At 34.4% G+C, this 22,461-nt stretch overlaps 1 protein-coding gene across 1 annotated transcript; it reads right to left on the reverse strand.

Annotated features, from left to right (window-relative positions):
- Nucleotides 1–1,093: 1,093 nt before the first annotated feature.
- On the reverse strand, nt 1,094–21,905 carry LOC134272323 (uncharacterized). Its single transcript, XM_062754568.1, has 3 exons — nt 21,843–21,905; nt 2,863–3,499; nt 1,094–1,176 (listed from the first exon to the last, which is right to left on the reverse strand). The coding sequence occupies exons 2-3, from the start codon at nt 3,470–3,472 to the stop codon at nt 1,094–1,096; spliced, it is 693 nt and encodes a 230-aa protein (XP_062610552.1). The 5' UTR covers nt 3,473–3,499; nt 21,843–21,905.
- Nucleotides 21,906–22,461: the final 556 nt, after the last annotated feature.

Raw genomic sequence — 22,461 nt, forward strand, 5'->3', positions numbered from 1 at the left:
AAAATCGAACGGTTTTTACATGGATTTGATACACTTAATTCATTATTACAAGGTATCAACGTCTTCTTTTTCGTATCTGGCTCATCGTATGGCGTAATTTTCAACATAATCCATTATATATATAGAGGATATTCAATGTTTTGTAGTTGAATGTGGAATTCCATATAATATTCCATATTCAACTAAAAAACATTGAATTTTTTTATTTATTTCATTTAATATTTTTTACTTTTCCCTTTTCCTATGTCTATTTGTAATACATTCAAAGGTTACATGACGCCATAGTTGAGCGGTTGAGACGTCATGGCTAGTGAAGTGAAAACACTATAAACGTGGATTTAGCAACATATTTTTTGAAAATTTGACAGTTTAATTCGCTGTCAGAATGGTTTATTTATTTCTATCTATCTCAAATTAGGTCAAAGAAGGTTTTTTTTACAACAAACTTCGTTTTGGGAAGGGGAAATTTAGAGTTTTCCCGCACTTCTGACACTGTGAGAGGATATCATTTTGATATACTTTTAAACTGTGACAGGATATCATTTTTTATTCAATGAATAATTATCATATACTTAGTAGTAAATATACCAATTCTGCACGGTGTGATACGGGTGACGTCACAATACCCCATATCACGGACCGGTCCAAAAAACCATATCACGTATCGGACCGACGGGCCGAAAATCCATATCAAACCGGAAGTAACGTTTGTATTCAGTTTAAAAGTTAATTTACTTAATTTTATTTAAATATTCATGTGAAATAATTCTTCAATGACCTTTGTAGCTTTATTTTTTTTTTTTGTCAGTTACCTAAAATTGGTTCTATGACATTTTAAAGAAAAATTTCATAAACAAGCAGGAAACATTCTTCAATGACTATATGTAAACTCGCATATTAAATGTTTTAAATATATGATAAATAGAATACTACATACTAAAATCCATATCATATGTCACATCAGCCCTCAGGCCCCTTATCAGCCCCCGGGCCTCCGGCCCTCGGGCTGATATGACATATGATATGGATTTCAGTTTGCAATATTCTCTATTTATATTACAGTATTTCACGGGTAAAATTGTAATAAATTGTATTATGAATTACAGTATATGAAATTGTAATTTAATACTTTACCCTTCGTTTCCTGTACTTCTTTCCCTGTTTTCTCCATTTCTTCTGCAAAACAGATAATGTTTTCTAAGGTAATTTTGTTCGCACTACCATTATCAGTTACTTTTAAAGATTTTCCTTTCCATGGAAAATCCATATTCTATTTTACGTGCAAGTTCACGAACTAGTTTATTAAGATATTCATAATTATTTGCATTGTCTATTTGCAGTATGCTTTGCTCTGACATTAAATCAAAATACATGACAAGTATAGAATTGTATGATTTTTGCCTATGATAATGCACTGGTATCGCACTCACTTCTTTCCCTGTTTTCTCCATTTTTTCTGCAAAACAGATAATGTTTTCTAAGGTAATTTTGTTCGTCCTACTTTTATCAATATATTTTTTGAAGAAAGGTTCTCAACCTAAGGTACTTCGATCCTCAGGTTCTGAAAATCTATCATTGACTGAAATTGCTTACAAAAATGTCTCTGAATTTTCAAAGTAACGTATTTTTACCCATAATAATTCTTTAATCTCCATCTTTCAAGTTAATCATAAAATATAGAGAAAATTAGTAAATCTCAAATATATTTTCAAGAATTGCGAATAAAACACCTGCTATGCATTTTCCAATTCAAATTCGATCATTTCAAAAATAAAAATCATTGATATCCAGGCTTTTGAAGAAATTCTACAATTTTTATACAAATAATGTTCTTTAATTAGTCCCCTACCGGTGAAACCGGAGGGGACTATAGGTTTCCTCTGCGTCCGTCCGTCCGTCCGTCCGTCTGTCTGTCCCTGTCAGTCTGTCCCACTTGGTTTTCCGCACTTTTTTTCTAAACGCTTGCAGATATTGAGCTGAATTTTGGTACGTTAATGTATCTTAATGAGTTACAGATCAAGTTTGAATTTCGCGACGCTTCATTGATTTTTGACAGAATTATGGCATTTTGAATATTTTTCATAATCGCTTATTAAGATCGGGTTCGAACTGCGCTAACTTCCGATTGTCGACAAAAATATGAAGCGAGGAAAAGACGATGGATAAATGAGTTGAATTGTCATCTTAATTTTGATTATTTTATTAGTTTTAAGGCATTTACAACTTGAAAATCTTTCAGCTTAACCTTGGACATGACTTTTGCACATTAAAAAATGACATCCTGAAGAAAAAGGGGAATCCGGTAGGGGACATGTATTGCTTATGCAATACTCTCAGAATGCTTGTTTCTTTTGTTTACTTCAACCATTTTACAAAGTGTATAAAAATTCCCCTGTCATTGCAAAGCTCCATAAATCATTTCTAATTTCATAGAATGTTAAGAAACATTGGTATCTATGGTTAGATTAAAATGAACTTTATTTTCTTGATATATGTAATTCTATAATAAAATGCTATTACGGGGTAAAACTTTTAATCAGACCTTTCTGAGAACTTCAAATAACCTTTAAACAAATAGAGAGGCATATAATGAAAATAGTTGCATGAAAAGATTTAATTTTCAAGCATCATTTTGAGACTTTTAATTAAATTATGAATTAAAGAGTTGTCCTTCCTGGCTGAGGATCGGAGCTAAACATTGTATTTTATCAATAAAAATGTTTAAGTTTACATGTGTAAAACATAAGAAAATGTTTTGTAAAAAAGGGAATGACTTTTTAAAGGTTATAGTGTTGGTACTGCTATTATCAGTGCACTTTACCTATTTATTTTCTTTCATGATAAATCCATAATTTAACTTACTTGTGAGTTTACCAATCATTTCCTTTGTTTTTTGTTCTTCTTCATATTGTTTCCTTATTTCTTCTCGGTAACGTTGGCCTTGTACTGGGTCCATTTCTTCAGTTAATAGAAATTTAACACCTTCCAGGTAATTGGTTTTGTAAATATTATCAAGGTTTTCGACAGCTGATCTGAGGGTCGACCAGTAGGTTTTAAATTCTGTATGTGAAAGATAGTCTTTCGTAGCATGCCCACCACATTTATTTCTGACAAAATGAATACTTTCTATATGAGCAGATTCATGTTTGACCTTATCATGATTATACATCCATGGTATTCCATGTACCAACCACATGCTTCTTAACATTGTGTAAAGTAAGGAGATGTCCATATCATCATAATTGCCCCTATATCTAGTAGTACCTTCTGGTAAAACAAGACGTTCTTGTTTTTTTGATAAGAAAGGTAAAATTTTATGTTTTATCGGACGTATGGTAACAGTCAGGGATGCAGGATGAACGTATCTACGTAATGCAAAACGAAGTTGATCAGTACACGGACCCAGTAGAAGTCGACACACTCGGTTAAGGTTTGTCGTCTCCTCTGTCGATGCATACGGCGAGCTGGCCATATTTTGAGGTCAAAGAGGGACGCCAATCTAGAAGGAAAAGATTATTAATGTACGTGCAATCAAAGAGGAACCTCAGTCTAATAAAGATTTAGTTCATACATATTATAATTAGCCGATTACTAGAGAAAAACCGACATCTTATGAACGAACGTAACTCGCCTTAACTTCCCATATCTCAATGGTTTTCTTGGGACTAGTAATTGCACCCATATAAATTTAAAAATAGGAAAAAAAATAAGTATAAGTTTTTTTGTAAAATAGAATGGATAATGTTTTATACACTTTGAAAATGTCTCATGTCAATTTTTTTTATGTAATCACTTACAGGAAGTCGGGTAGGAAACACGTCTGTAATGCGTCAGTGATAAAACGTATAAATACCAGGGATGAGGTCAATTAACTCAAAAAGTAATTATTTGAATTACAATTAACTTGACATTCATTCATTCATCCTTTATTTCCCTCATTAGAGGATTATGCAAAAAGATGAATTCAAAAATATGCAATCAAGGACAAATACAAAATAAGGTTAGCATACAACATGACAATATATACAATGAAGACAATACATGCAAATAAATAGCAAAACGAGCAAAATAGAAAAAAAGGTATAGGAAAATAAATGAAAAGATTAAATATAAAAAAATAAATAGATAAATATGGAAATAAAATTTCTATATTCACAAACTTGTAAACTGAAGGCCACTAGGAATGTGTGTGTGTGTGTGTGTGTGTGTGTGTGTGTGTGTGTGGTCCGCTGACAATTTGCTAGAGAATTGGAAGGGCTCGGTTGTACCACGTGGCAACATTTCTTATGAAACGAAAATTGTTCATTTTAAACTGTCGGACATCTTCTTCAGATAGCAAGTGAACGGAATCGCGTCCAAAAAGGAGAGCAAATATTTCGTCATCTGCCATTGCACAGATTTCTGCAGAGAGGTGGACGTCAAAGTTGTTAGAAATGTCTTCCCATAAGCAATTACGTAGAGTTGCAGTTAGCGAACAAGAGCAGGTGATATGCATGAATATATCTAGAAAGATTTTGCCACAAAATCTGCAGATGTCTGGAGTCTTATCAGGAGGACTGGATATGAGTTTACAAATAAATTTACACAACTGGATTTCATAAGAGTTGGAAGGAACTGTCCATATAAAAGAGGGTCTCTGATTCTGGGTTATAGACAGGGAGCGGTGAAAATCACTGTCTTTCAGCATTCTATTGTCCCGTTGTGATTTACAATGTTTTGATACTGCGGATCTCACAATCTTTTTCCAGACATGTTTCATTGGAAATGAACCATTTGTGAGCCAGGTGCACAGGTATTCGGTAAGATCATAAACGGATAAAATTGAGAAAACATCAGGTATGAAACCAAGTTGTTTTGTGGATATGCCTTCCAAAAATGAATATAAACGTGTCAAAAAGACTTTCTTAGGGAGAGAACGGTGATCCATGCGACAAAGTCGCCCGAGAAAAAGCAGTTTACGGACATCAGTTTCGAATTTGATAGGTAGAACATTGAAAGTACTTTCACAGCTGTCGGATCTTGTCTTTGTGGGGAGATTCTGAGCATTTTCACAAACGAAATGTTGAAAAACATTCAGGCGTTGATAATCACTTGTAGAAAAGTTGTTCCATAGTTCGCAACCGTAGAGGACTGTGGGTAGCACAACTGACTTATACAGATGAGATAAAGTGAGCGGATTAAGATAGATCGATCCAATATTGTTCAGCGCATAATATGATTTCTGTCCTTTGCGACACGCTGAAAGAATCCTATGCGAGAGGTTAAGCTTATTGTTAATGATTATCCCTAGATGGTTATAAGTTTGGGAACAAGGGATTGTGATGTTACCTAGTATCTAAGTACAGTCTGGATCTAATTTTGCGCCTTTAGAACGGATCTGTAGTATGGATGATTTTTGAGCATTACATGAAAAGCGCCAAATTCTAGAATATTCGTGTGATTTATTCAGCATATTTTGTAAGGCAGCTGGGGTTATTCCAATGCATGCAATATCATCTGCTAATGTAGAACAATTACTAGTTATCCCCAAAATGCCGGTATTTATGCTAGATTTTTCAAGGCTGGTAACAAGTTCATTGATGTACACAAGATATAAAAAAAGATGACAAAACTCCACCTTGTCGCACTCCTTGTAAGACTGGAAACCATTTGGACTGTTTTTGGTTAACGACGATTGCACTAGATGTATCAGTGTTACAGTCATTCATGATTGACCAGAGCTTACCCGAAATACCTAGTTCGTATAGTCTAACGAGGAGGCCTTGTCTCCATACCGTGTCGAAAGCTTTCGAGCTATCTAGAAAGCTGATATAGACATTGCTGCCTTGCTCGATATTATGAAAAATTGTTTCTTGTGTGTTAAACGAGGCGGTTAAGCAACCAAGTTGTTTTTGGAATCCTTGCTGTTGTTTGCAGGGAAAATGGTCAGGTTTGATGATATGATCTCGAATTCTCGAATGTATTACATTTTCAAAAATTTTAAGGTAGCATGATAGTAAAGCAACATGCCTATAGCTAGCACAAGATGTTTTTGGTTTGTCTCCACCTTTATATAGAGGCACGATGAATCCTTGTTTCCAGAATTCTGTTATTTTCCCAAGGTGTATAATGGAGATGAAGAGTTTCGCGATACATTGAATCACGTGATCGCCACCTAAAATTAGATGCTCGTAGGTAATAAGGTCTGGTCCGAGGGCTTTACGGCGTTTTAGAGTTTGAGTTGAGGAATGTATTTATTTTAAGCATTGATAATAATGTTGCAAAGTTTTTGATAAAAGCAGTTCATATCAGCAACTGAAAATATTTCAGACTCTAGCATATTGCCAAGCTCAGGCTGCATAGATGACCTATAGCAGTCTAAATCGTTAGAGGTCGCTATGTGCAAAGGCGGTAATTTTAAATTCGTGGTTTGTAGACAGTAGCGAGGGTGTTCAAACTTAAATGAGACTAATATAGGTAAATGATCAGATGTATTACAAAAGTCACCTCGAAAAATTCGATAGGAGAGTAATGAGTCTAACATACGTTTGTTAAACAGAACATAGTCAAGCATTTTTTTTTAGGGACAATCTCTAACAGGCATACAAAGTTCACATTTGTTTACTAAGTCTATCAGCAGTTTGGATTTTGTAGCATTTGTATTGAAATGGCTTAAAATACTACTGTTAAGGTCACCAGTTATGATAACATCACCATAAGATCTATAACTAGAGCAAAGCTCGTTGCAAAGCAACAAGAAGGTCTTCCGTCCTGTTTGACCGGAAGTAACTTTCATTTTTACAAAAATAAGTAATAACGTCCTAAAATTGTTTAAATCCTCAAACTCTATGTTATTTAATGCAAAAATCAGCCATTTGTGCTACTTCCCGTCTGACCGGAAGTGACGACGATGGATGGAAATTTAATTTTTATGCCCCCCAGTGACAGATGTTACCCAAAAACTTGTCAAGAATGGCAAAATATGTGTTTTGCGACTACTTCCGGTTTGGGCCGGAAGTGACGTCGCCGGACGTACTTCGACGACCTCGGTAGATTGAGCTTGACATTTTGAACAACTTTGCTTCTTTGACGTATAACAAATTCTCAATAGTTTTTGAGATATAAAGGAAAATCTGTTGGCCCCTCTTGGCCCTTAATTTAATGGACCAGCACTTTTTCCGAGACATCGTTTGAAAGATCTTGTAATTCTGCACAAATTATGTTCTATATATTTTAACAAAATATTTTTAGTTTAGAAGATAAAAAGCAAAATAAGAGTAATTTTTTGCTCTTTTAAGCGTTCTGATTTTTGACCCCTATATAGCGCCATTTTGAATAGAGAAATTGAAAAACAAAAACCGATGTGCACAACTTCAATCTTTGTATCATCTAAAATCAGTAGATTTTCTGCTCTAGCTTTAGCCGTCTCTGAGCCTTTGTCTGGAAACGAAAGCCTATAAATTTTCGTTTTAAGGGAAATAACTCAAAACCGAAAGTGACTTTTTGAAATTTTTAACAATATTCTGAGAGAGTTTAGTAACTTGTAGTACCTCTGAAAATTTGAGCGAAATCAATTGAGAAATGAGTGAGATATGAGGCTTCAAAGTTGGCGACTAGGAAGTAGAAGAAAAAAAAGAATAACTAGATACGATCTAGTTGCGAGCAACGAGTGGGTCTTCCGTCCGATTCATGATAAGATAAGATTTGATTGAGAATTTCATTCTAAAATAATGATAAAGATTGTGAAAAAAAAAACAATTTTGCCTCCATAGTCTGTAAACAGACATTGAACATTAAGACTTAAAAATTTGACTTTTGGCCCCTCTGGGCCCCTAATATTAGGGATCAAACCCTTTTTCTTCATATCATCTTAAAGCTCTCAGGATTTTGAACATTTTTGTTCAAAAACTTTTCATAGATTCTCTTTTGTTTTCGATTTATTTGCAAAACAAATATTTAGGGGCCAACACTTCAACTCCTTAAAGGGGACGTATAGCGAAAATTAAAAGGTTGCATATTGTTCAGAACATTATTTTGAACATCTTTTGTTCAATATTGCTTATCAAAATATTTCCCACTTTTGAGATATAAAGCATCAAAGATTTAGCATTCTGGCCCCTTATGGCCCCTTATTATGCACCATACGACATTCAAATTATAAAATATAGTTGTAGATTGTTGAGATAAACATTTTTGCTTCGGCAGTGTATAACAAAATATTGACTGCTTAAGAGTTATCGAAAAAATGCTTTTGGCCCCTCTGGGCCCTTAATTTGAGCGCCCAGCCCCTTTTTTCTTGATCTCATCTTAAAGCTCTCAGGATTTTGAACACTTTTTGTTCAACAACTATTCAGAGATTCTCTTTTGTTTTCGAGTTATTTGCAAAACAAATATTTAGAGGCCAACCCTTCAACTCCTTAAAGGGGACGTATAGTGAAAAATAAAAGGTTGCATATTGTTCAAAACATTATTTTTAACATCTTTGTTCAATATTGCTAATCAAAATATTTCCCACTTTTGAGATATAAAGCGTCAAAAATGTAGCATTCTGGCCCCTTATGGGCCCTTATTATGCACCATACGACATTCAAATCATAATATATAGTTTAAGATTGTTGAGATAAACATTTTTGCTTCAGTAATGTATAACACAATATTAACTGCTAAAGAGTTATCTATTAAAGACTTTTGGCCCTTCTCAGCCCCTAATTGGAGTGCCCAGCCCCTTTTTCTTGATCTCATCTTAAAGCTCTTAAGATTTTGAACACTTTTTGTTCAACAACTATTCAGAGATTCTTTTGCGTTTTCTAGTTATTTGAAAGAGAAATATTTAGGGGCCAACCCTTCAACTCCTTAATTGGGACGTTTAGCGAAAAATGAAAGGTTGCATAATGTTCAAAACATTATTTTGAACATCTTTTGTTCAGTATTACTTATCAAAATGTTTCCGACTTTTGAGATATAAAGCATCAAAGATTTAGCATTCTGGCCCCTTGTGGCCCCTAATTATGTAACATACGACATTAAATTTATAATATACAGTTGTAGATTGTTGAGATAAACATTTTTGCTTCAGTAATGTATATCAAAATATTGACTGCTATAGAATTATCGATTGAAGAATTTTGGCCCCTCTTGACCCTTAATTTGAGTGTCCAGTCCCTTTTTCTTGATTTTATCTTAAACCTCTCAGGATTTTGAACACTTTTTGTTCAACAACTATTCAGAGATTCTCTTTCGGTTTCGAGTTATTTATAAAAGAAAAATTTAATGGCCAACCCTTCAACTCCTTAATGGGGACGTTTAGCGAAAAATGAAAGGTTGCATATTGTTTAAAACATTATTTTGAACATCTATTGTTCAATATTGCTTATCAAAATATTTCCCACTTTTGAGATATAAAGTGTCAAAGATTCAGCATTTTGGCCCTTTCTGGCCCCTATTAATGTACCATACGACATTGCAATCATAATATATAATTGCAGATTTTTTAGATAAACAATTTTTCTTCAGTAATGTTTAACAAAATATTTACTGTTAAAGAGTTATCGATTAAAGACTTTTGGCCCCTCTTGGCCCCTAATGTGATGAGTCAGCACATTTTTCTTGATATCATATTAAAGATCTTGATATTTTGCACAAATGTTGTTCAGTATGTTTTAACAAAATAATTATGTTTTAAAAGATATGATGCAAAATGTCTCAAAAAATCAGTCATAATTCGTGTCCTAAATTTTGACCCCTACCGAGCTTCAATACTAGGCACTTCCGGAAAATATCCTGACCATGTTGCAATAGGGCAACATGTCCTCTATCATCCCTGAAAAAATCAGCTTGCTAGCTTGAGACGTTTTTGAGTTCCATCACAGACAAGGAGGTCATCAAAATTTCGATCAAAGGGCGAAAATTTCCGACCGGAAGTGAATTTCAAAAAAAATGAAAAAAGCGTATAAGGTTTAGATAAAGATACACCTTCTCCGAAAATTTGAAGTAAATCGGTCGAGTCATCTCCGAGAAATCTTCTGCACAAAAATTGTAAAGAAAAAAAAAGAATAATAACTAGAGCAAGGCTCGTTGCAAAGCAACGAGTAGGTCTTCCGTCCTGTTTGACCGGAAGTAGCTTTCGTTTTTAACAAAAATGAGAAAAAATGGTTTGAATCCTCTAAAGCTATGTTTATTAATGCGAAAATAAACAAATTTTTGCTACTTCCGGTTTAACTGGAAGTGACGACGACGGAAGGAAAATTCATTTTTATGCTCCCATAGACATATTTTACCCAAAAACTTAACAAGAACGGCAAAAATACGCGTTTTTTGACCACTTCCAGTTTGGCCGGAAGTGACGACGCCGGACGTATTTTAACGACACCGATAGATTTAGCTTGACATTTTGAACAACTTTGCTTCTTTGAGGTATTACAAATTTTCAACACATATTGAGATATACAGGAAAAACTTTTGGCCCCTCTAGGCCCTCAATTTTAGGGGCCAGTCCTTTTTTGAGATATCATTTGAAAGATCTTTAAATTCTACACTTCTTTTGTTCTACATGCTTTAACAAAATATTTCTAGGTAAAAAGTTATTGTAGAAATGGTATTAAAAATTTTGAAATACTTGATAGGACTATTTTCGGGCCATAGCGAGAGTCGTGGTTTCGTACTTCCGGTGGTTGAGATATACCAAATACACATCTCCAAAGGTTGCTCTATCAGCACCGAATATTTCATGCTTCTGCGTTTAGTCCTTTTTGAGAAAACTGTTGAAACGGAAGACCTTAATAATAACTAGATACGATCTCGTTGCGAGCAACGAGTGGGTCTTCCGTCCGATTCTTGATGAGATAAGAAAATATTTTAATTGAGATTTTCTAAAATAATGATTTTCCATAAACTGTAAAAAGGCAATGAAAATTTAAGACATAAAAAATCGAATTTTGGCCCTTCAGGGCCCCTATTATTAGGGATCAGCCCTTTTTTCTTCATATCATCTTGAAACTCAATTTTCATCAAATTTTGTTCAACAACTCTTCAGAGATTCCTTTTCGTTTTCGAGTTATTTGCTATTTGCAAAAGAAATATTTAGGGGCCAACCCTTCAACTCCTTAATAGGGACTTTAAGCGAAAAAAGAAAGGTTGCATATTGTTCAAAACATGATTTTGAACATCTTTTGTTCAATACTTTTTATTAAAATATTTTCCACTTTTGAGATATAAAGCGTCAAAGATTTGGCATTCTGGCCCCTAATGGTCCCTAATTATGTACCATATGACATAAAAATTATAATATTTAGTTGTAGATGGTTGAGATAAACATCTTTGCTTTAGTAATGTATTACAAAATATTAACTAGTTATCGAATGAAGACTTTTGGCCCCTCTTGGCCCCTAAGTTGAGTGCCCAGCCCCTTGTTCTTCGTTTCACAATAAAGCACTTTGAATTTTGAACACTTTTTGTTCAACAACTCTTCAGAGATTCGTTTCCGTTTTAGAGCTATTTGCAGAAGAAATATTTAGGGGCCAACCCTTCAACTCCCTAATGGGGACGATTAACGAAAAAGAAAAGGTTGCGTATTGTTCAGAATATTATTTTGAACATCTTTTGTTCAAACCGGACACGGTAGCCTAGTGGTAGAGCGTTCGCTTCGTGATCGGGATGCCCGGGTTCGATTCTCGATCGCGGCACCGCGTCATACCTAAGACGTAAACAAAGGTCGTGACTGTTCCTTCGCCAAGCGCTCGGCACTAGAAGTGAAAGTCACGGGTCTTGACCTTACGTAGGTCCCGTGTCACGGTAGGCGTTGGCACGATAAAGAACCCTCACTGCTCAATGGCCCTGAGTGCCGAGTATAGGTCTAAATTTGAAGCCCTTCACCGGCATCGGTGACGTCTCCATATGAGTGAAAAATTCTCAAGAGGGACGTTAAACAATATACAATCAATCAATCTTTTGTTCAATATTGCTTATCAAAATATTTCTCACTTTCGAGATATAAAGCGTCAAAGATTTAGTATTCTGGCCCCTTATGGCCCCTAAATATGTACCATACGACATAAAAATCCTAATATATAGTTGTAGATCGTCAAGATAAACATCTTTGCTTCAGTAATGTATTACAGAATATTAACAAATAAATAGTTACCGACTGAAAAATTTTGGCCCCTCTTGGCCCCTTATTTGAGTGCCTAGCCCCTTTCCTTGATTTCACCTTAAAGCTCTTAGGATTTATAACACTTTTTGTTCAACATCTATTCAGAGATTCTGTTTCGTTTTATAGTTATTTTCAAAAGAGATATTTAGGGGCCAACCCTTCAACTCCTTAATGGGGACGATTAGCGAAAAATAAAAGGTTGCATATTGTTCAGAATATTATTTTGAACATCTTTTGTTCAATATTGCTCATCAAAATATTTCTCACTTTCGAGATATAAAGCGTAAATAATTTGGCATTCTGGCCCCTTGTGGCCCCTAATTATGTACCATACGACATAAAAATCATCACATTTAGTTGTAAATGGTTGAGATGAACATCTTAGCTTCAGTTATGTATAACAAAATATTGACTGTTAAAGAGAAATCGAAAAAAGACTTTAAGCCCCTTTTGGCCCCTAATTTGATGAGTCAGCACTTTTTTATTGATATTATATTAATGATTTTCATTCTGCACGATTATCGCTCAGTATACTTTAACAAAATATTTATACCTTAAAAGATATGATACAAAATGTCTCGAAAATTCACTCATGATTCGTGTCCTAGATTTCGACCCCTACCGAGCTTCCATACTAGGCACTTCCGGAAAATATCCTGACCCAGGTGCACAATGGCAACATGTCCTCTATCTTTGGTAAAAATTTCAGCGCTCTAGCTTAAACTGTTCTTGAGTTCTGCTCTAGACAAGAAAGCCCTCTAAATTTCGGTTAGAGGTCGATAACTTCCGACCGGAAGTGAATTTCAAAAAAAATGAGAAAAACGAATCAGGTTTAGGTGAAGACACATCTTTCCTGAAAATTTCAAGTTAATCGATCGAGATATCTCTGAGAAATCTTCTGCACAAAAATTGTAAGAAAAAAAAGGAAGAATAATAAAAGTGAAAAAGAAACAATCTTCAGCGGAAGACCCTTACTAGATACAATCTCGTTGCGAGCAACCAGTGGGTCTTCCGTCCAATTCTTGACGAGATGAGATGAGATTTTGATTGAGATTTTGATTCTAAATTAATGATAAAGATTGTGAAGAAGAATATATTATGCCTCCAAAATCTGTAAAAAGACATTGAACATTAAGGACTTAAAAATTCGAGTTTTGGCCCCTGGCGGCCCCTAATATTAGGGATCAGCCCCTTTTTTCTTTATATCATTTTAATGATCTCAGAATTTTGTTTTTGTTCAACAACTATTCAGAGATTCGATTTCATTTTTGAGTTATTTGCATTGCGCAGAAATATTTAGGAGCCATCCCTTCAACTCCCTAATGGGGACGTTAATTGAAAAAAAAATAAAAGGTTGCATATTGTTCAGAACTTTATTTTGAACATCTTTTTTTCTATGTTACTTATCAAAATATTTCTCACTTTCGAGATATAAAGCGTCAAAGATTGAGCATTCTGGCCCCTGGTGGCCCCTAGTTATGAACCATACGGCACAAAAATCAAAATTTGTAGTTGTAGATTGTTGAGATAAACATCTTTGCTTCAGTAATGTATTACAAAATATTAACTGCTAAAGAGTTATCGATTGAAAATCTTTGGCCCCTCTTGGCCCCTAATTTGAGTGTCCAGCCCTTTTCTCTTGATTTCATCTTTAAGCTCTTGGGATTTTAAACATTTTTTTTCAACAACTATTCAAAGATTCTTATTCGTTTTCGAGTTATTCGCAAAAGAAATATTTAGGGTGCCAACCCTTCAACTCCTCAATGGGGACGTCTAGCAAAATATAAAAGGTTGCATATTGTTCAGAACATTATTTTGAAAATCTTTTTTTCATTACAACTTATCAAAATATTTCTCACTTTCAAGATATGAAGCATCAAAGATTTAGCATTTTGGCCCCTTGTGGCCCCTAATTATGTAACATACGACATAAAAATCATAATATATAATTGTAAATTGTTGAGATAAACATCTTTGCTTCAGTAATGTTTTACAAAATATTAACTCATAAAGAGTTATCGGCAGAAGACCTTTGGCCCCTCTTGGCCCCTTATTTGAGTTCCCAGCCCTTTTTTCTTGATTTCATCTTAAAGCTCTTATGATTTTGAACACTTTCGTTCAACAACTATTCAGAGTTTCTTTTTCTTTTTCGAGTTATTTGCAAAAGAAATATTTAGGGGCCAACCCTTGAACTCCCTAACGGGGACGTTAAGCAAAAAATGAAAGGTTGCATATTGTTCAGAACATTATTTTGAACATCTTTTGTTCAATATTACTTATCAAAATATTTCTCTCTTTTGAGATATAAAGCGTCAAAGATTTAGCATTCTGGCCCCTTGTAGCCCCTAATTATGTACCATACGATATAAAAATTCTAATTTATAGTTGAAGATTGGTGAGATAAACATTTTTGCTTCACTACTGTATAACAAAATATTGACTGCTACAAAGTTATTGGATAAGGGCGATAACTTCGGACCGGAAGTGAACATCCCTAAACTTATTTGCCGGAATTAGCTTCTTGATGTCAACACGTCTACCCTGAAAATTTGAAGAAATCGGATGAATCAACTCTGAGAAATCTTCTGCACAAATTTTGTAAAGAAAAAAAGGAAGAATAAGAAAAGTGAAAAAGAAACAATAGAATAATAGAAGGGTCTTCCGCTGAAGACAGAAGACCCTATAGTTGTAGATGGTTGAGATAAACACCTTTGCTTCAGTAATGTAAAAGTGAAAAAGAAACAATAGAATAAGAGAAGGGTCTTCCGCTGAAGACGGAAGACCCTAATAATAATAATAAAAGTGAAAAAGAAACAATAGAATAATAGTAGGGTCTTCCATTGGAGACGGAAGACCCTAATAATCTTTACCAACAGAATCAGTAGAAGGTCTTCCGTTTACCCTAATAATCTTTACCAACAGAATCAGTAGAAGGTCTTCCGTTGGAAACGGAAGACCTTAATAACAGTATAAACTTTCAACATAATTGAGTTCTTGAATGTATGTCTCTACATTATTATCTGCTGGGACTCCAAAAACGTACAATACATTCCCCTTAGTGTCAGTAAGTTCAACACCAATTATGCGATTTGAGTTACAACAGGGTATCTCTTTGATGGAATAATCAAGTGAATTTTTAAATAAAATACATACACCACCTTTGCCAACAAATTGCAAAGAGGTGTGTAACTCAATATCGGTACCTACTTTACCAAAACTTGAATAGTTTCTATGAACAGAATCAAGATAGTTTTTACAAGTACTGCTATCTTTGAGTTTATGTTAATATATGTTATGTTATGTTCTTTGTGGCACAGGCACTTGGCGTTACTTATTTTTCTTTTAATAAAAAGAAAATATACCCATACTTAATAATAAACAAAGGTAACCTTCTGGCTGCACTGACCGTAAATTTACTTAGACCTAGAAACACTGGAAACAGAAAGAATATGGTTGCAGGGAATTTATTTTACGAAGTTTCAGACGAAAATACAAACGGTTGTGAACAACTTCGAACAATCCAAGATGGCGGCCGATGGTTACCTTTGTTTATTATTAGGTATGGGTAATTTTTTCATGAAAAGAAAAATTAGTAAGGTCATGTGTCTGTGCTTTGTAGTTTGAATTATAACTTTTATTTACAAGACATTAAAGAACTATTTGAGACTCGTTTGAAGCAGTTTCCTTAACAAAAAACCTACATGTGCACAAATTGCATGGGATATATTTGATTCAAAGGCCTTAAGGGGATATTTTAATAGACTAGAATAAGTCGCAATTGTAACCCCTCAAGTCAAAATATTTTTTTTCTTTTAAAAGATACCTGAACATCCTTAATTGCTATTTATAATGAACAATTTTACTTCATAAATTTTTCTCTTAGACATAAAATTGATTCACAAAGTTCCTAAAGATATTAAAAAAATCAAATTGAAAGTTTTTCTTTCCCCAAATTAGCGGAGCATTTAATTGAAATAATTATCTCCCTGCATTGGCTTTATCTTCTAAAGCATGGAGTGAATACCTCCTTGGCAACATTTCATTTCCAGAATTTTTGGTAATTATTAGCTTTTCATTTCCGACATTTTTTTTTCATTTCCGACTTTATTCAGATACACATGTAGTACCTTTAGTAAAAGAGCTGAAGACTTTAATCATCAGCAACTTTTTGCATTTTACAGTGTGTAGACTGAAAAAGACGACATGTATTTCATTCTACATTCAAATATGCATTTGAATTGTACGGATTTGAAACGTGTTTCTGAGCTGATAATTTTGATGACGTTCCTGATTTATTGGAGAATAATGTCCGCGCGGCATTTCTTTGATCTTGACAATAATCGTAGTAGAATGATTAACAACCGAGATACAGAACTTCAAGTTCTTCAAAATTTAAACAAGGTTGATGCATTGTGTTTCTTTACATAAAGAAAATATCATATCAAATAACAAAATGAAATTCAGCAAAGAACTAGAAAATGTCTAATTGTATTTAGAATTAACTTCTTTATTGAAATTATCTGCTTTGAACGAATATAATATATTAGTGTATTAATAGTAAATAGAAGTGTAAAAAAAATGGCATGGACCTGTTTACATAAGAAAGGTTAGGAGCTCTAAATCTGTCTTGTATCTCGACAACTAGAATTAAAATTTTTGATGATCGTTATAGAAATTCCTCTATAGGATAATGATTTCAAATCGATTAAAAGAGATTATTGTCATATTTTCTTAAGTTGACCAGTTCAAGGAAGATTCAGTGACCCTTGCTTAAACTATGATGATACGACATTTACATATTATACAACTTTGTCAGCACAAAATATGTCAAAATACAGGAGGCCCATGGGCCTTATAGGTCACCTGAGCATCATGCAACAACTTAACAACGATTGACTTTGGTTCATGTTTAAACTAATAAACTGTAATGGCATTCATAATTTTGAAAGAGGTACCATTACTTATCATAACTATACACTTTAGTTTGGTTGCTTAATACCCATAAACAGAATAGGGGAACAAAAAAATACATTTCAACTTATCAGTACTATTCAGCAATAATCAGTATAGTGCCACTACCACACATGAACCCCTGACCCTTGGTCCACAAAGAATGACTGCACTTAAGGACGTTATTTGGAACTTTTTCGGCTACCCATTTGAAGCTTAACATTACAATAAATCGCTGAATTAATCTATGATTAATGTGCAAGCATATGCTTTTGACATTTATTTCTATAATTTTTCGTCATACATATTTCAATAATTACATACAACGCTATTGAAAAGAACATGTTTAACCCATAAATTCTGGAAAATTGAACTGGACCGCTTTCGATTTTAAGGTCGCAGCAAAGGGGCGGAGACATTTAAATCGCATGAAAATGGATCATAAGCGCATGGTTTTCCGTATTTGATTTATATTATATAATTTTATATATATATATAAAAAAGACCGAGAAGAGGGTTTTGTGTTCATTTTGTACAAAAAATAAATGATTTATAACCATGCATACAATTTCATTAATTTGTATCCACGTAAGTAAGAGTAAGTTAGTAAAGAGCAGAATATTAAGAGAAAAAACAAAAAGTTCATAAAAATAAACACAATTGTGATAAATACTGTATATGTATGCATTTTGTACGCTTAGGTTGGTAGTGTCTGTTTTGAGAATTATTGGTAGATGAAAATGACACTGAAATACATTTTATTTTCTGAACATAATGGGCTGTCTTCGCATAAATGAAAAATAATTTAAAACCTGTCTATAGGATAATCTGAAATAAGTACACACAGTAAATCCATATATGACCTTGCCATTTGATTATTGGCAGAGTTAATTTTCAAAAAAAGTTTTGATCGGTATTCAGAGTACAAAGGACAATGCATTAAAAAAATGAATTTCGGATTCTACATTATCAAGCACTGCATAATTTTCTCTATCTAACGTTCTTATAAAATTGGAATGCTTAAAATTTCACTGCTCATGTATTATTTGCTGTCAAGCAGCGAATTAACTAAATCTTAAAATAATTAAGTGTTCGTACCTACAGTGTATTAAAAAACAAATGATATTTTTACTTTATCTTAATCGTATTGAATAATAATTGTGGACTTATTAGTAAGTAAAAATAAAATAAAAAATTAGTTTTTTTTTAATGATGACTGTGGGCTTCTACCCTGAGACCTAAAACTGGTCGGGCTCCCGTTTTCAAATTTCTGGATCCGCCACTGCTATATGTACAGCATGTAATCAGCAAAATAATACCTTTTTCTTTTAAAATACCCCGAACAAAAACACTATGGTGAAAGAAATCAACGTAAACTTTAAAACGCTAATAAAATGTACGCAAGGATCTTCAATATTTTGAAGATGGAAGTACATGTAGATATGAAAAGAATTTTCCAACGACTGACACAATAAAGCGTGTCGAACACTTGAATGTCACGTGAGAAAAGTGATTATAATATCAAAGGGGTCACATGGGCTGAAACTCATAACCTGCTAATTTAGTAGCTATCTCGAGCGAAGTTTGGGTACATTTTTTTTAAAAATTAGATATGAGCCGCAACTTGACCAACATTGTCCTTCGGATATGTATAAGTTTTAGTTAAAATACACATTCTGTGCAAATGAGAAAAATGGTCAAGTTGCGGCTCGATGTAAACAATGTCATTGAAAACTGGTATGCATATGAATAACAATAGAAATGAGACAAAACTGTTAGACCCCTGTTTCAAAAGCTAGTGTCGCTCGGCATTATTTAATACTTTCATGTAATATAATAAACCAAAACCTGCTCTTAAGATATTGTTTAATACCTATAAAACATAAATTTAATGAATTTTGTAATTTTATTTTGCGCAAATCATTGGGATCCAACTCTCATAGCTTAAGTGCAGTCATTCTTTCACAATTTTGGAAAAGGCACCCTTGCTTATCAAAAATATTTGATTAATACAAAGGAGAAGATTTCAATCAATTAATTCATTTCAAGTAGATAATAAGAGCCCCCCTCTCTATGGTGCCCCTGACCCAGGGGCGTTGAAATTCACAATTCAGGAAGAATGGCCCTTTATCATCATAGCTTTATAGGTAGTTCATCTGCTTAATATCCAGGAGCAGAGAAGAAGATTTTCAAACAATTTCTGCATTTTCTCTATATAACCAATAGAGCCCCGCCCTAACACTAGAACCCCTGACCCTGGGGTCATAAAATTCACAATTTTGCAAAAGGCATTCTTCCTCATCATAAATATGTACTTGGTTAGTTTATTTTATGCAGGAGAAGATTTTTAAAGAAATAATGCATTTTTACTATATAATCAATAGAGCCCCATCCTAGCACTAGAACCCCTGAACCTTGGGCAATGAATTTCACAATTTTGGTAGAGGACTCAATGGTCATTACATTCATGCTAACAGTTTAAATGCTTGATGTCTAGGAGTAAAGAAGAAGATTTTTAAAAATTGCACGAATTTTAGTGTTTTTGGCCTCATCTCAGGCCCAAGGGGGGACAGGGACCATGAAATTCACAATTTATGTTCCCCTTCACTCATGGATGCTTTATGTAAAATTTGGTGGAAATTGGTTGAGTGGTTGCAGAAAAGAAGCTGAAAATGTTCAAATGTTAACACACGACAAACGACGCATGACGACGGACGAAAACAGATAGAATAGGTGACCTAAAATGTAAAAGGCATATCAATCATTGTAAGGACCATTATTGAGCCTTGTTAGCAAATATATATATATATATATATATATATATATATATATATATATATAGAAAGCACAAAGAAATTCACTTTTACATGGATACCCACTTCCGCCCCAGCCCGGGGTTGAACTCTCGACCTTCGGAATCTGTCTCCTAGCAGTGCAGGAACAGCGCGCTAGACCGCTCGGCTATCTAGGCAAGTCAAAAAACTTGCTTTCGATGCCGATGGAATTCTCGCGGCGCTGTCCTACACTACACGGTCATTGAGAATAGAAGTGAGATACAGTTATTTGGACATTAGTTTTAACAGAGGATTGTTACCAATACATGTTGTAATGAAATTAATTATTTATAAAGCACAATTTACAACAACTCTTAAACTAACATAACTGCCCTAAGTGAAGAAATATTAATATAGAAAGCACAAAGAAATTCACTTTTACATGGATACCCACTTCCGCCCCAGCCCGGGGTTGAACTCTCGACCTTCGGAATCTGTCTCCTAGCAGTGCAGGAACAGCGCGCTAGACCGCTCGGCTATCTAGGCAAGTCAAAAAACTTGCTTTCGATGCCGATGGAATTCTCGCGGCGCTGTCCTACACTACACGGTCATTGAGAATAGAAGTGAGATACAGTTATTTGGACATTAGTTTTAACAGAGGATTGTTACCAATACATGTTGTAATGAAATTAATTATTTATAAAGCACAATTTACAACAACTCTTAAACTAACATAACTGCCCTAAGTGAAGAAATATTAATATAGAAAGCACAAAGAAATTCACTTTTACATGGATACCCACTTCCGCCCCAGCCCAGTTTAAGAGTTGTTGTAAATTGTGCTTTATAAATAATTAATTTCATTACAACATGTATTGGTAACAATCCTCTGTTAAAACTTATGTCCAAATAACTGTATCTCACTTCTATTCTCAATGACCGTGTAGTGTAGGACAGCGCCGCGAGAATTCCATCGGCATCGAAAGCAAGTTTTTTGACTTGCCTAGATAGCCGAGCGGTCTAGCGCGCTGTTCCTGGACTGCTAGGAGACAGATTCCGAAGGTCGAGAGTTCAACCCCGGGCTGGGGCGGAAGTGGGTATCCATGTAAAAGTGAATTTCTTTGTGCTTTCTATATTAATATTTCTTCACTTAGGGCAGTTATGTTAGTTTAAGAGTTGTTGTAAATTGTGCTTTATAAATATTAATTAATTTCATTACAACATGTATTGGTAACAATCCTCTGTTAAAACTAATGTCCAAATAACTGTATCTCACTTCTATTCTCAATGACCGTGTAGTGTAGGACAGCGCCGCGAGAATTCCATCGGCATCGAAAGCAAGTTTTTTGACTTGCCTAGATAGCCGAGCGGTCTAGCGCGCTGTTCCTGCACTGCTAGGAGACAGATTCCGAAGGTCGAGAGTTCAACCCCGGGCTGGGGCGGAAGTGGGTATCCATGTAAAAGTGAATTTCTTTGTGCTTTCTATATTAATATTTCTTCACTTAGGGCAGTTATGTTAGTTTAAGAGTTGTTGTAAATTGTGCTTTATAAATAATTAATTTCATTACAACATGTATTGGTAACAATCCTCTGTTAAAACTAATGTCCAAATAACTGTATCTCACTTCTATTCTCAATGACGGTGTAGTGTAGGACAGCGCCGCGAGAATTCCATCGGCATCGAAAGCAAGTTTTTTGACTTGCCTAGATAGCCGAGCGGTCTAGCGCGCTGTTCCTGCACTGCTAGGAGACAGATTCCGAAGGTCGAGAGTTCAACCCCGGGCTGGGGCGGAAGTGGGTATCCATGTAAAAGTGAATTTCTTTGTGCTTTCTATATTAATATTTCTTCACTTAGGGCAGTTATGTTAGTTTAAGAGTTGTTGTAAATTGTGCTTTATATATATATATATATATATATATATATATATATTCTGTCGATGGGTCGTCAGTTCTCGGACATGTTTCATTTTTCTACGCAATGTTCTGTTTACCTGCTCAAGGTAAATGTGCCCCGTTAACACAGGATGATCAAGCCTGATCCCACCTCTGGAATTGCCAGTGTTCCATGTTTGTGCATATTTGTTGAACAATATCTAAAACGAGGTAAATTAATGATAAACAATTTGCAATTGATGAAGCAAGAATATCAGCATTTTTTTTTTTTTAAAAAGTCATCATTTCGTAAGTTCTTTGGTCGATACAATGATCTTGCAGAAAAATCAATTTATCAATGAGTCAAATGCTGATTTACTTTTTCATACTTATTGTTAGTCCATTATGTATACACTGGATTGATAACGGATTTTCCCGTTATTTTCTGATCATGACAAGGAGCATACGGCGGATGTGACCGGTCAGTAGGGGATGCACACTTTTCCATGGCACCTGATCCCAACTCTGATTCTTAAGAGTTCCGTGTTTGCTCTACTCCTATTTTGTTTTGTTTTTAAATGGACTTATGAGATTGAATTCTGTTTGTTATCTCCATATGTTTCACTGAATAGATTTTCTTGAGATCGATCACATTTAGTTAACTTCACTATTTCATTATTAGAACGTAGATCCCGTGGGTGGATAGAGGATTTGTTATAAGGGTGTGTGTGTGTGGAT

This window comes from Saccostrea cucullata, unplaced genomic scaffold (assembly GCF_032062105.1).
Source record: "Saccostrea cucullata isolate Sc308-1 unplaced genomic scaffold, CSIRO_AGI_Scuc_v1 ctg922, whole genome shotgun sequence".
In the NCBI taxonomy this organism is placed as follows: domain Eukaryota; kingdom Metazoa; phylum Mollusca; class Bivalvia; order Ostreida; family Ostreidae; genus Saccostrea; species Saccostrea cuccullata.